Source organism: Chiroxiphia lanceolata, chromosome 1 (assembly GCF_009829145.1).
Source record: "Chiroxiphia lanceolata isolate bChiLan1 chromosome 1, bChiLan1.pri, whole genome shotgun sequence".
NCBI classification, from domain to species: Eukaryota; Metazoa; Chordata; class Aves; order Passeriformes; family Pipridae; genus Chiroxiphia; species Chiroxiphia lanceolata.
The window spans coordinates 67,574,654-67,589,791 of record NC_045637.1 but is presented as its reverse complement, the minus strand read 5'-3'; the positions used below and the strand labels follow the sequence as shown (position 1 = coordinate 67,589,791).

The window sequence follows — 15,138 nt, the reverse complement described above, 5'->3', positions numbered from 1 at the left end:
AGCCAAGAGGAAACTGGTCGTGGTGTCTCTTCCCAATTTTTATAGCTGTTGATACCCAAGGCCTAACAAATCTTATCTGGTATATATATAAGCATCCTATGAAGCTTCAAATGCATCCTTCTCCTCAAACTGATGGTTGGATCTTGCAAGTAATACAAAAACTTTATCAATTTGTACAATATTTTCATCCTAAGATCTCAGGCTGCTTATGCACTAAACAAGAAACAAAAAGGAAACCATGTTAGAAGAACTTACATACATAACCTCCCCCCCCTCTGTTTTTAGGGATGAATACAGAAGAAAAATTTCTGAAGTTATACCAGTTCAATATGACAACAGTGACTTTCTCAGAAGTCATGTCCATTGAATAGTGTCTGATATGAACATGTTCAGAGAACTACTTCCTCAGGTTTTGCAAAGTAACATAAATCCTAGGTAACAAAAATCTTGCATCGAGTTACAACACACAAGACATAACTTCTCAAGTCTGTGTGTTTCACCAATTCAAGCCTTTTAATCTTCCTTTGTGAAAGTTTCCTAAAGGACAGACACTAAAGAAGGAAAATCCTGTAATCTAAGAATACTAATTCAAAGGTTCAATAATTTACAGATAACTTATATGGTCTACAGCAAATATTATTTGCTACAGATCAGCAGAAATCTCATTCCAAAGCAAGAATGTTCTCCTCAAAGGGTAAGAAAGTAAATTCTCCCCTTCTGTCTTTCCTTCCCAAAGGGCTGGTGAGCACCAGAACCATTCTCATCAAGCATATTATGGCACTGAATTAGTCAAAACCATGTCTCAGACCTAAGTATTCTCTATACACGCCAAAGGAGTATGCAAGAAATACTTCCAGGATAAATAATAACTTGTCTGCCTCTCCCTGTGCTCTGAATTAAATAGGCCTGAAGAGCCAAGTCTAAAAAAAGGTGTTAAAACAATAAAGAAATATTTTTTCTAGTCCAGTCTACTCAGTATTTTTATTCAGAACTTCAATACCACAACCTACACTAACTCAAATACAGCAGTTAAACTTCTCAGTTCACTCTGCCACAGTCACTCAATAAAAGCATCGATTTCATTGAAAAGACCAGAAAAGAAAGGAGGCTTTCCAACAGACTCCACCATCTTAGTCTGGACCAAAGGTACCTTCTGGTCTCTGCAGGACATAACCAGTTTTATATCTCTTGCTACCATAGAACTAAAGATATGAGTTCAACCCAACCACTTCAAGTCTCTTCAGAATCTTCCCTCCAAGATGACTGCTTCCTAAAGACAAGCTTATTTATTCTTTTCCTGTCCACAAGTCCCCCTTTAAAAACTACTGAGCCTACTGGAAACTGCAAATTAATATGGAAGGAATAAAGGCATCAGCTGCTGTGCTTCTGAATATGAACTGCTAGGAAAGCAATCAAGATTAGTATCTATAACAGAAGGGAAGCTGTAGTTAAGAGTTCAGTGGTTATCTCTCCTCTACTTCATAAATGACAATGCATGTTCTGGACTGCTAGGGAACATGTGAAGTTCAGAACTATTCACTACATCCACTATCAGTAAAAAAACAAGAGGGAGAGGTAAGAGTATTGAAAGATAAAAAAAAGAGCTGAGGAACATTAGGAGGAGATGAAAACGGAAATATTTCAGGCTATGAATCAAAGAAACTAAAAGAGTGAGGAATTAGCTCTACTGTAGTTAAAATACAGACAAAGAAAACAAGTCCACAGAGATTTGGATTTCATTCTCCCAAATGCTCACAGACAATTTCTTAGATTGGCATATTTGCATTCAGCTTGCAAATATCTGATCAACACCTCTAATTCTAAAATTGCAGTCTTACAAGAGACAAATCATCAGGGTCAGAAAGAGTAATTAGCAGCACACTGACTGGAATAATATGTTGTATTTATATTTACATATTTATATTACACTCATGAGAGTGGAGAGAAAGCACAATATTAATTGAAGTGTTTTATGCTTATGGTGTTTTTGTTTGCTTTGGTTTTTTTTTCACACAGATAGACAATAAATCTATAGAATTTGAAAAATGGTCAAATGTCCTTGTTCCTCAAACATCTAATACAGTGTTCTATATGGTTTCCATTAATAATGTATAAGGCTAACTGATTTACTGGAGATTATAACTAGATATTTATTTAAATGTTTCAACACACTAACATTATACTCTGAATATAATTAGGCTAGCACCTATTTCATTTAACAGAAGCTAATGAAATATAAATGGCTATTGTACCGAAACTACTAAGAACCTGAGTCTTCCTTTTAACATCTTGTTTTTCTTTAAAAACTTAAGAGGTGAGAGAGAAGTAAAAGTTCATGTTACCTGTGTTGCTCATGTAGAGATTCTACTTTGGTAAGAAAATCTTTGTTCTGCTCTGGTATAAAGTTATAATTTGAGAGATATCCTGAATGATGCACAGAAGCATTATAGTCTCCAAGTTGTGCTGTTAGGAAACAAGAAACACATACACAAAGTTTTCATAGTTAATTGATCATTATTTAGAAAAATTTCCTTCTCATTAAAACACATACACATATGGGGAAGTGCAGGAATTACAAACTATTTTCCAACAGACAAGCAGTGTTGAACACAGTGAAAAAAGATTCTTTTCAAAATACACTTACTGTAATCTCAGGCATTGAATGACTCAGTAATTTATTTAGTTACTTATACAGCCTCACTTTTGCACCACAAGCTGTAACACCACCAGACAGGCATTATATGCTGTGATAGCACAGATGTGCAGTACTGTAACATTAGAGAACACCAAATTGCTTCAGTAAGAGATGGTAAATGAAATCAATTGGATACACGTTTACTTGACCATAGTATATTAGAAGTCTTAAGCAAGATCTGTCAATTAGAAAGCATCTACTCTTCACACAGTCAGGTAGAAATTGTTCAACTCCCAACTATGGTGCTGTCCTAGAAATTCAATTGTTAAAACCTTCCTCAGCTGAACATAAGTTACTTAACAAAGCATGTGAAATAACTGCTGATTTACATATAATATTACCTAGCTTCTATAAAAAGTATATATATGTTTATAGTCAAAAAGAAATTCTCTAAAACCTTATTCCTTCAAGAATGATACTGATTAGTAGATATTTTTAAACAGTTACTAGGTAAAAAGCTAATTCCTATCCACCATTAGAGGCATATCTGAAAAGTAATGAATGTAAACCATAAGTTCATAGCCTCAGTCCATGTAAGTTTTGTTTAAAATCTAGGTTAGCATAAGTTTACACCCTGGAAAATGTACACAAACCTTTTAGCTGTTATGAAGTAGCAAGGTTTGGGGCAGCAAGGAGACTGCTTCAAACAAATTACTTGTCTAATTGCCACAAATTTACCTAGTTTCAATTAAGCAACTAATTCAAACCTCATACTTCTCGAAATCTGTGTTTTGATTAAACAGTTGGAGATTAAACACCAAAAATGATGGTATGTATGTATAAGCAAATCACTCTAACCTGTACTAATCTGCTTTTTCCTAAAGAGTGTGAAATAATGAATATAAAGACTTCAGTTTCCCAGAAGTTATTTGTATAACTTGCAAATTAACACAAAAGAAAATAATTGATTGACTGCAAACAATTCAGCATAGAAAGCCCCTCAACTAAATCAAAGTTCAAGAGCATACTTTTAGGAATAATACTATTAACATTATTTTCTAGGAAAAAAAAAAGTATAAAAGCAATATTTAAACGATTCATGTTGAGGGATGGGGGTGTGCATCAGAAATAACTTACAGCTACAACAACTACAGAGGATCTATAACGCAGGGGATAACTAATATTTGCCCCTTACATATTAAAAAAGCATGATTTCTGTGGCCCAGAAAACGGAACTACTGTGACACAAAACAATTCCCAGGCAACTGTGCTAATATTGTGGCACATTTAATTGTCAGTATCATGGCAAATATTTCAATAAAAAAGTGAATTATAAACAGTAAGCAATTTACTTTGAATGCAGATGTTCCTGATTTGCTCTAGTCCTTTTTTTGAAAGGGAACCTGAACTTTAAATCACTTAGCAAAACTAAATATTTACCATTAGAACCAAAACATGTTTGAACATTTCTGTCAAATAATATTTATCTGAAGAAGAACATCGTAACAACAATGACAAAAAAACAAACAAAACCACCAAACCAACCAACCAAAAAAATCTACCACAAAAAAACTAGACAGAAGATTCAGAATTATAACAAGAAACTGCAATAATTTTTAGGAATATCTACATATTAACAAAAGTCTAAGTCTGTCAAGACTAAGACTAACGCAACAACAATAAAAACAAAAATTAAAAGTTTTTAGAACAAAGTAGGCATTCTAATAACAGCGTCAAATAAAACACACAATTTCATAGATGACAGTAGTTGATTGAGGACCTTTTCCTTTACTAGTCATGAACACAACCCAGTTTTTCTATGAAATAATCTATGTTTTTAAGATTTGTTGCAGCTAGTTTGAACTACAATCTTGCCAGTGTGAAAAGGTCAGATTGCCAAGAATAAGATAATGTAGCTGTCCACTTCAATTTTATTTGCAATAGGAAAAGATATTTTTACTGTAGTTTTACCTTCTCTAAAGAGCGCAACTGCTGTTCCTTCATACATTATGAGGTAGAGTCTTCTTTCTCATATTCCGAATATGGAGGTCATTCTGGTCTTTTTTCCTCTTCCTCCTAGCTACCTGAGGTCATGCCAACAAGGGGAGCAATTTAGAGTACTACTTGTTTCTCCAACTCCCTAGACAGCTGTCACAGTTGAAGAGAAACTATAAATGCTGATTTGTAAACAACCTGGAAGACTAATGATCATGTACAGGATTTAATTATCCAAGTAGGAAAAAAAAGTTAGGGCATATCAAGACATCAGTAAGAATGATAACCTATGATGTTTCTATCTCTTTACTGGATTTCTCTATAAGAGAAAAGAGGAGAAGGAAATATTAAAGACTTATTTCTAATCTGAGCTTCTCCCAACAGCTTCTGTTCTGATGACATGAGCCAGCAGATACTGACTCAGTGAAGATAAAGTTACAGTATAAAAAAACCCATACTTTTACATTTCTCCATTCTAGACCACTGCTGCTCTTTAATATGTTATAACTGGGAAACAATATAGAGTAAAATGAAAGAAAATTGAACCAAGGATGAGCCAAAAAACCAAATAAAATCCTGCTATTTGAATGTCAGATCTAATATGAAAGGCTTCAAAGAAAGGAATTTGATAAACCATTCATTTAGAAGGCCATATTTAATAAAAAGAAGATATTTGTTTTATAACTCCTAGTAAAAGAAGAGTGCAATAGCCAAGTAGCCATGTTGACATACCAAAACACTAGTTCTACAAGCTTTCAACACAATAAGAGTCTACAAATTCTTGAAACGCAAATAAAGTCTTGAGATCATATACGTTTACACAGCATACAATCTGCCTATGCCTTACTGAAGCCTAAACAAGCCATCTATTCTTCAGACTTTTAAAAAAGAATTTGTTCAGTTAAAACAAATGTGTACATTTTTGTCTCTGTCTCCTAGCAGTAGAAAGACTCCTGTGAAGGAAAGCATCAAAGAAAAATGTTATTTAAATTTTTTTTAAATGTACACATTTTAATAAGATTATGATACAGAGGAGGAGAAGACCAGGAAGAAGTGTATTTATGTAGCATGATAGATTTCAATAAGAATTCTATGGGTACAGATGCATCTTCCCTAGACAGAGAAGCTCGAGTAGTAGCTATAATGCTGAACTTAAGATGACAAAAAAAAAGGTAAAAAAGAGAGCTTTATAGAGGGAAGATCTTACACATATGGAAGCAAAAAAAAGGCCATTGATGCCAACAGTTTTTACAGTACTTGCTGAGGCTTCATTTATACAGTGGTTTTCCAAGAAATCATTGATAAGTCAGTTTTATATATTAGACTAAGGGAGCACTGATCTCATTTCTGTACTCCACTACCCCAGGGAGAGGGTGCAAGAAAGACAGTTTGACCCTTCTTTGAGTTGCAAACCAAAACGGTGACAGACAACAGAAATTGCAGCATTGGAAATGCAAAACTGAAGCGGAAAGGATCTGAGCAACTTGATCTGACACTGAAGAAGCCCCTTCCAAGCCAAATTTGTCTGTGGTTCTTACTTACATGAAGTTATTGTTGACATCCAAGCTTTCTACTACATGATCAAAATAATTATTTGTTTGGTTCCAGCTCAGAAATTAATTTGGTTGTTATTTTGAATGCTAACAGTACCGAAATACCACCTTTCAATTTGGCCCAATTTCTACAGCCCCAGAAAACATAATTTAGAAAAGATAAGTCTTTAGCTTTGTATAACTTAAAGGTTGACAGATTTCTACTTCCCATATATGTGATGTTCTTCAAGGTACAGATGACATGTTGGTCACTAATTCTACAGAAGAAAAGTGGGTCTCCAATTCTACAGACTTTGCTTGTAAATAATAACAAAACCAAAATTTGCATACAAAGAAATAGCACCTATTTCTGCACGTGGGCATTTCAAGTAACTACAGATGTGAGAAGGGAAATGTATGAATGGTTCACGGGGCAACCATGATGGGAAATCAGTTATAAATAATATGGACACTTTGGTCCAAAGGAATGCCTACAAAAGCTAGTCTTTGAAAACTAGTTTAATATCAACTTTCTGAAGACCTAAGAAGTGCACCAGAAAAGAATCAAATCAAATAGTTTAGTAGAGAGAACCAAAGCAGTTACTGATTCTCAACAGTAACTACAAAGTATTCAGGTAGTAAAATGCTTCTGGAATCAGAAAATAACCTGCTACAGTAGAATTCAGTTTCTAAAAATGAACATAAAAACATAGATTATTATTAAAGAGAGACTAAAAAGGTTCATTGAGATGTAGATGTAGCAATCAAAGACACCACATTGAAAATTGTTTTCAGAGAGAAATTCCTAAAAGGACCAAAACCCTCAAAAGGGAATGTTGAGAGAAGGAAAGGTATTTCAACAAGTGAAACCTGCATCCAAATAAGAACAAGAGCATGAATACTAACCCACTCAGCCAGTAAGTAATTTTGATGTCGCTACTGGACAAGCAGAACTAGCTATCATGTGGGTAAAACTAATTTGTTTTGTAAAAGGAAATAATGCCTCACACTCAAGAGCCCTTAAAAAAATGTTCAGCCTAGACATGACTGTAAATAGCAGCTTATGACCACTTATGACAGCTGGTCATTTTATGGTAAGACAGAATGAGAAATTAGGCATTAATAAAAACAAAGGAACACTTGTAGGGGAAAAAAAAGAAAACTATGCATACACAATGGTGGTCTCCAAGTTATTTACCACTCCAGAATGAAAAATGAGCCAGTCATTGTAATGTCCTTTATTAAAAGAATTAAAAAAATAAAAATCAGCAGCTCAAACCCTGGACACAGTTAAACAACAACACATAAAAAATAATCACAAGAAAAAGGAAGAAACAAATTAGAAAATATAAGTTATACTGAGTTGCTTTTTCTGCATCTCAAAAACAACATGTACTTCAGAAACTATACTGACACAATAAAAAAAAAAATTAATGAGAAAAGCAAAGTGTAAAATCCAAAGTACATTTTGAAAAAGTATGGTGATAAAAGACTTCAGGGAGTAGTTATCAGTACTCCCCAAATGTTACAAGGTTTTGCAGAACTAATGCATTTATCTTCTGTCATTTATGTTGTCTCTCAGCACTCACCACTACTCATTTTAGAATCACAGAATCATTTAGGTTGGACAAGACCTCTAAGATCATCAAGTTCAGCCATTAATCCAGCACTGCCAAGTCCATCGCTAAACCATATTCTTCAGTGCCACTTCTATATGTTTTTGAACTACTTCCAGGAATGGTGACTTGGTTACTTCCCTGGACAGCCTGTTCCAAAGCCTGACAACCCTTTTGGTGAAGAAATTTTTCCGAATATCCAATCTAAAACTTCCTTGGCGCAACTTGAGGCTCAAAGTTCTTTTTATTCATCCAGTCTGATTTTGATTCTGAGGCATAAGGGTTACAGATGCCCCAGAAAGTAGCAGAAACCTGACTGACTTCTATGCAAATGTCTCAGCTTAGATGATGTCCTTCTGAGCACTATTTCACTTCAAGAAAGCATGGGTGGGGAGCACACACAGAGAAAAATCCCCAAATCTAGCCATGAAAAGAGGGAGGTCTCCACAAATTAGGAAGTCTGAGGTTTCAATCTAATTTCTATAAAAAGAAAGAGGGGCAAAATGAAGGCAAGTTAGAAGAAAGAGTCAGGCAAAAAGAAAGTCGATGGGGGAATTATGTAGTGTGACTCTCACCGTGGAGCTACTGTTGATGTTTCTCTAAATCTTACAGCCCAACTCTCCTTCTGGGATCTCAGTTTTCTGGTATTCTCAGAATTCTAACTCTCTTATGCCTATTCCTGAGGGACTTGCATATTAAGCTCAGCTTTCCTTGAACCCTTACCCTTGCTAGCCTTCCTTTTCTTAGAAGAGGTTAAAGTCCATTTGAATCTCAAGCAACTAGTTAACCTCTTCTGGACAAACTCTCAAAGATAGATAGCAGACTGCTACAGAAACTTTCTGATTCTCAAAGCAGAGTTGAGAGGGCAACAATATCACAGGAGACAAGAGCAACTGATGCTCAGGAAAAAGCAAGCTTAGAAGCATTCATAACATCTTTGTTGGCTTTGTTGCTGTGCTTTAGATTCAAGTACCAATTCAGAAATGGATTTATGCACATAAGAGCGTATTCTTATGAAACTCGTGGGACTTCTTACATATCAGTAGGTAGTCATTTAAATAATGGCCTGAAAAAGGTAATTTATTACATGAAGTGATAGAAAACAAGTGCTGCTAAATCAGATTTGTGACATTTTAAATAAAAAAAGTAATAGATATAGTGTAAAGATTTCCTTATTTAATTTTATAGACTGTACAACATTCCTATTTTACACTAATAAAAACCAAGATGTATGCTTCATCATTAGATTTTTTTCAGTATGAGAGTATCCTTCTGACTTAATTTTGAAATTATTTGTAACGTAGCTTAACAATTTCTTTTAAAAAAAAAGGATTTCAAAATCCACTGATCGTTTTGTCACAAAGCACAGTACTGATAATACACCAACAACTTATTCTTGAGTTGTCTGAGCTGCATTCATAATCAGGTTTAGTCACGTTATTTAGACACAGTAGTCACACCCACTTGCATTCCCCTGTAAGTTAGTACCACCAGGCAACACAGGGTGTGCTATAGCAGTGCAGAATAACACGTCAGAACTTTACTTCAGAACCACAGTGCTGAACCCTAATGCCTGCAAAAGGGCAGTACAGAGAAGCAGCATTCCAGTGGCACAAAAGATATGACCAAAAACTGTCCCTTTGCAAAACTCAGACAAAGCCTGTGAAGGTCAACCACACAACTGGCACACGTAAAAACTATAGTTAAGAAGCAAGAGTGGAAATATCAAACACAAGCCTTCATACACAATGAAAGACACTTGTTTCAGCCCTCCCATCAGCTTAAACTGCTACACCTTTTAAATAAATAACCCTCGAGATCGTCAAACAATAATGATTTCCCCTTCTGCATACAAGGGAAGTTACTGAAGGAGAGAGCAACTTGAAAGTCACCACGAAGCAGCAGTAAACAGCTCAGGTAGAACCAATTCATGGTAACTTCAGACAATGGATTTTTCATAAGCAGATACCTCATATCCAAGAACTTCTTCTCTCCTTTCTAAGTATGATTAGAAATTAAAACAGTAATAGAATAGGATTTAAAACAATTTCAGTTGACAAGAATCCCACCAAACATAACTCGATAAGGAGACACAGATTTCCCTCAGATCTCAGAAAGTCTTTCCTATGCCATCACCTTTAGGTAAACAGCAACAACCTGGTAGGAAAACAAAAACTTTTAATTTTTTTTTAAGGGAATACATCTTTTTCTTAAATGTTTCATTCTTTATGAATGAAGAGAATAAATATTTGTATCATACAAACAGCAACAAAAAGGACATCAGTGAGCCAAAAAAGAAAGGTTAGAGGGTTTTTTGGTTTTGTGTTTTTTCTGTGGTTTTTTTCTTTTAATTAAAAAACAAAACAACAAAAAAACACCACAAAAAAACCCCCACCACCTGGTAACATCAGCACTATCTATGAGCTGAAAAACCAGGCAAATAGCTGGATAGGAAATTCCAGAATTCACCATAAAAGATTAAAACATACTAGCACCCTTTGACAATCTTCACTGTCCTTCTATCATTTCCCTTCAGTATAGACAAATGCATTAGTAGGTATCCTAAGCACTAAAAAGGTAACAGTCATAGAACTGAAGGGGAAACAGAAACTACTTTGGGATTTGTGGCACACTAGATGTGGCATGATTAATTTTACTTTGTGATAAGATATTTACATTCTTCAGTGCCCCTTTGCATTTTTGAGCTTTAGCACAATTGGTCAGCAAAGTATATTTAAGAGTCCTAACAGAGTGTTTGAGCCTTCAAGTACCCTTACTGTTCTTCAGGAACACCAGAGCAGAATGCGTTTCATTTGGCAACAAAACTGAGACTGCACCCTACTATGGAAAACTTGTTTCAATTCTTCTTACTAAGCTTGAATGTGATTACAGTTCCATTTTATGAAAGGTTGCAATATCTGACATGCTTAAACATAAAAGTTAATGTTTTATAGCCACTTAGGATTTTAATAGATACCAAGAGTTTATCACATTCTTCTTTGAAACTCACATTTAAATTATTTAGCTTGACCCTTATTTCAAACAAAAATTACCTCAATCATTTCTGTGGGTCTTGCTAGCTTTCCATAAAGAAATGAGATTCATCCAAATAATTATGTAACTATTCTAAACATACTTTCCCCTGACAACTATTTTAACAAATGTGCAAACTCCACCAAACCCTCAACATTGTTTTTTTCTTTGTTTGCTTAATGAGAAAGGTTTTCCTCCAGCTGTTTTTCACTATCTGTCCAGTATGCTTGTGAGGCATTGGATCAGACTCCATTTTGGTTTTCCTACAGAAGATGTTTTTCTAGTATCATCCTTTCAGTATTTTTTTACCCAGTTGCAGGCAGATGAGAACGATGTAAGTTCTTGTATGTAGAGTCACCTTAAATGTATTGCAAAGTGCCAGTTTTACACAACTAACAAACTAAATGCCATTAAAAAAATTACATAAGAACACTAATTTCTTAATCACGAGTTTACCTTCCTCTTAACTGTTCTTTACATGGCCACTTATTCTCCCGGAATGCTTTCCCATAGCTATTGTAATACACAGTAAGTTTCATTACTTTGTTTCCGATGACAATGAAAACCTGACTTTTTTGTCAGCAGTACAAGCACACATAAATAAGAACAATATTACCCTTGTATCAAATTTTTTACTTTTTGACAGGCCTAGCAAGTACACTTTTTCTATTTAGGCTGTCTGAAGGCTGCTTTAACAACCTGAACCTGCTTTACAAAACATCACCCATAGCATGTTGAATACTCCACACAAATAGGTAAAGAAAGAAATCTCTCCTGATTTTCCAGCGCCAAACAGCAGAGAAGGTCATTGGTCAAATACATTTACTCACAAAATAATCATTGTTTAATACTTACATTGTACTGCATAGGATGCCAGGACAACAGCAGAACTAATGGGGCATGACAACCTGGAAAGGAGGGGAAATATTTGTATTTACTATACATAATGCTATATATAATTATTATATTATATAATAATGTAGTTATTATATATAATATTATATATAAATATGTTTTTTATTACTTAGACTGTATAAATGACTTATTAAAATGTCTCTGCAATTAGTTCAGTATATGAAGACTTGTTTATCTTCAAGGAGTATCTGACTTTTTCTAAGTTTGACTGTCAAAGCACAGTAGGACTAGACATTAAACAGTTTCTTAACTGAATGGAAGTAAGTAGTTCTAAAATAATATGTTCAAATTCTTACTAGATGATTATTCAGAAAAGAAAAAGGAGATGAGATTTTTATGGGGCTCTGGACATTATTTTAATAGCTGCATTCTGGTTTATTTAAAACTAGATATAAACACTAAAATTAGCCTATGCCGAGCACAAAGACAGCTCTTATCTTATGACCAAAACTGACTCTATAGAAGAAAAAAAAATAAATCCTAAAGGCAATTTACGTTTGGTAGAAGTAGTTGGACTATCTTTCTCTTTTTTTTTTTTAACTGTACAAACACACAGCAATTGCAGCCAAAGGAACTATTGGGTATATATCCACCATATAGGTAATATAACCCTGAAATCAGAAGAAACGATAGTATGAACTGCTCTTTGCTACTCCCTCCTGCTTACCACAGTGGATAGTTGGTCCCATGTGGAATTCCACGCCTCTCACACCAAGCCTTGCATAAATATCTATTCAGCTAACATTGTGCCTGCAGACACATGGCATCTCCTACAGCTCATTTACAACAGACTTCTCAAATGTTCTTAATGAGTGAGCTATGTGACAATTTGTAACATTTCCTAGCAATTTAATTTTCCTTTAAAGCAATGTTTCACAAAGCACATTTTTATAGCAACAATACCCTCAGAAAAATGCTTTTTTATTTTTAAAATAATTATAGAGAAATTGAAGATTATTCTTCTTACCTTCCTTCTGCAATATCAATCTTCAATTGTAGAAAGAATAAGTGCCTAGAAAAGGTATTTTAGGAAAAGAAAAAATGTACATTTATTTTAAAAGGTATGGTTTAAATGGCTACATATATTAGTTGTATTTTATTACATATCTCAGCAAACTATACAAACAGATGAATAAAGATTAGTGGCATTGACAAATATGCAATCATACACCCACTTAGTCCGATAAAAGTTTTAAGGATCTTTGGCAGTCTGTACTGCAACTCCAGGATCATAGTATTAATGTCACAACTAACACTACAAAACCCAAACCACTACAGAACTGGGCTCTCTTTCTTCTTGGAATGTTGACTTTGAATGCAACATTTAAAAAAAAAAAAAAAAGAAAAAAAAAACCAATCAAGATAGACTGTGAAAGCCTATCTTGCAACAACTCAATTGAGAATGAGACATTTCTCTAGCAGTATATGATGACAAAAAGCTCTTAAACAATTCTCCAAGAGCAGTTCTGTCTTGCTCTTATTAGCGTATTTGACAATGTTACTTATTAGTGCTATTGAAGAAATGGGATATGAAGAAGCATAAAGAACAGATCACCAAATAATTTCAGTTTTAAACTGCAGAGCAGCTTAAAACTGCATGATTAACAAATATCAAAACAGGTCAATAGCTATTTATATTCTCAAGACACTGAAATCAACAAGCAGTGAAAATGTTACTAAAATACCAGATTAATGGGTGCCCTCAAATTCTAAATTCCAAATCAAAGGCACTGAAGTATTCAATTAAAATCTTGTGACAAATTAATTGAAAATTGCTTATAATTCATGTACCCCACCACCCTAAAAACCTCAGAGACAGGTAAAAAAAAAAAAAGGTCTACTGTAAACCAAAGGATTATAGATCTTTGTATGTTACAAATGTAATGGGCAAACTAGGAAACAAGAACTGTTATCTGTTCTTCCTGAAACAAAATAAACCCCACCCTTCCACACCCTTGGCATTAAATCTACTGCACATGTTCAAAACTGACTCAATGTTGATATAAAACTTCTAAGATAGATCTAGGGCATGCAGGCTCAATAAAACCAAAGAATTCAAGGTGCAAATAAACCAACTGACATCTTTGTACTTGCTTATATTCCTACTGTATTTTGGAGTTGTAGGCTGTGTGTAGCAGAAACCATTCATCATGAGCATTGCATCAGGCTGTCCAATCCAAACACATTTAATATTAAGAGTTATACAAAGTTATTTATGTAATAAGCATAGTTTGCAAAGCTGTGGACATGTGAAAGGAGGGCTTTGCTTCCGTGAACTAGGAATGTGTAAACAAAGAGAAGTTACCTGGTTTGTTCTTGCTGAAGTGTGTTAGGATCAGGTATAAAAAACCTTACACGAAAACGAAGGGTGCAGGGAAAACCTCCTGCAATATTTTAGAAGAGCAAATAAAATTTTTAGTTTAAAACAGAAAACTGTTTTAATTTCTATATTTGCAGAAAAATTACTGAACAACCACAGGGAAATCTCAGGTATTTTTCTCATGAAACTAAAAGAAACCATGAGAAGTCTCTCCTGCTCCCCTAACACCAACTTTGAGAAGAAAACACTCAAATGCTGTAATGCTTTCATTTAAAGTACTTTGTATATGCTACTTTGCATAAAAGGTGTTATTAAGGTACCTTTGCCTCATAAGTATTAGAAGAGAGAAAAGAACCAAATATGCTTAAGGTGTCTCAACTGGCATAACGCTCAATTCTATCTTACTTATAAATACCTGACATTACAGAAGTTCACCATGCTAACCTTGTGTATGAATTGAAGAAAAAAACAAACATAATCTGTAACACAGGGTAGAAATAAGAGAGCTGAAAAGCATAGCTCAAGTGCCACAGCATAAATTGCAATTGTGTCACTCAGTCCTCCTAAGCTGCTATCTGGCACCATCATGCCAGCCCACTTGTACTTCTTGGTAAGCATTCTGTGTTACCCAAAACTGTTTATAAACAAGACACACTAGAAAAACACATACACTTGGAAGTGTGTGGCATTTTTTTGTTTCATTAGTTTTTAATAAAAAAGCAAAAATTTGTTTTTTCTTGCTGTACTTGAGACAAGAAATTGCCACACATGAAATTGGCTATGTTTCCCTCAATCAAACCCCTTCTTCCTTATCTTTCCTATCAGGAGGAATTCACTGGCACAACAATATGACTGCTGCTTTCATGGCCATGAAGTCTAACACTGCTCAGAAGCCAGGTTTAGATGCTATTACAACATCAAAGTTAGTGACCTAGCAGGTCAGATAGGAGTAAGGAGTAGTAGAAAGCTCTGTTGAAGAGACTGGCAGAGATAAGACTTGCTCCTGATGAAAATTTGCCATCTGGACAAACTGCATTTTTTCTAGTCATAAGAACACAGAAAACCAGGACTACAAAGTTACAATCAAGATAT

The 15,138-nt window shown here is 34.6% G+C and overlaps 1 protein-coding gene across 5 annotated transcripts in view; it reads right to left on the bottom strand.

Moving 5' to 3' along the window:
- The window catches only part of PTPN3 (protein tyrosine phosphatase non-receptor type 3), a 97,542-nt gene that overhangs the window by 70,059 nt on the left and 12,345 nt on the right, over positions 1-15,138 (bottom strand). For 4 of the 5 annotated variants that reach the window (XR_004359732.1, XM_032702746.1, XM_032702759.1 and 1 more), the window contains exons 4-7: positions 14,032-14,110; positions 12,694-12,738; positions 11,667-11,719; positions 2,343-2,463 (exon numbers count right to left, since the gene is read on the bottom strand). Coding sequence is in view for 3 of the 5 variants with exons in the window: in XM_032702746.1 (XP_032558637.1) it covers positions 2,343-2,463; positions 11,667-11,719; positions 12,694-12,738; positions 14,032-14,110 (298 nt within the window). In the remaining 2 variants the exon portion in view is untranslated. Of the gene's footprint in view, positions 1-2,342; positions 2,464-11,666; positions 11,720-12,693; positions 12,739-14,031; positions 14,111-15,138 lie in introns of those variants that run through there. The other variant, XM_032702775.1, reaches the window with a different exon arrangement.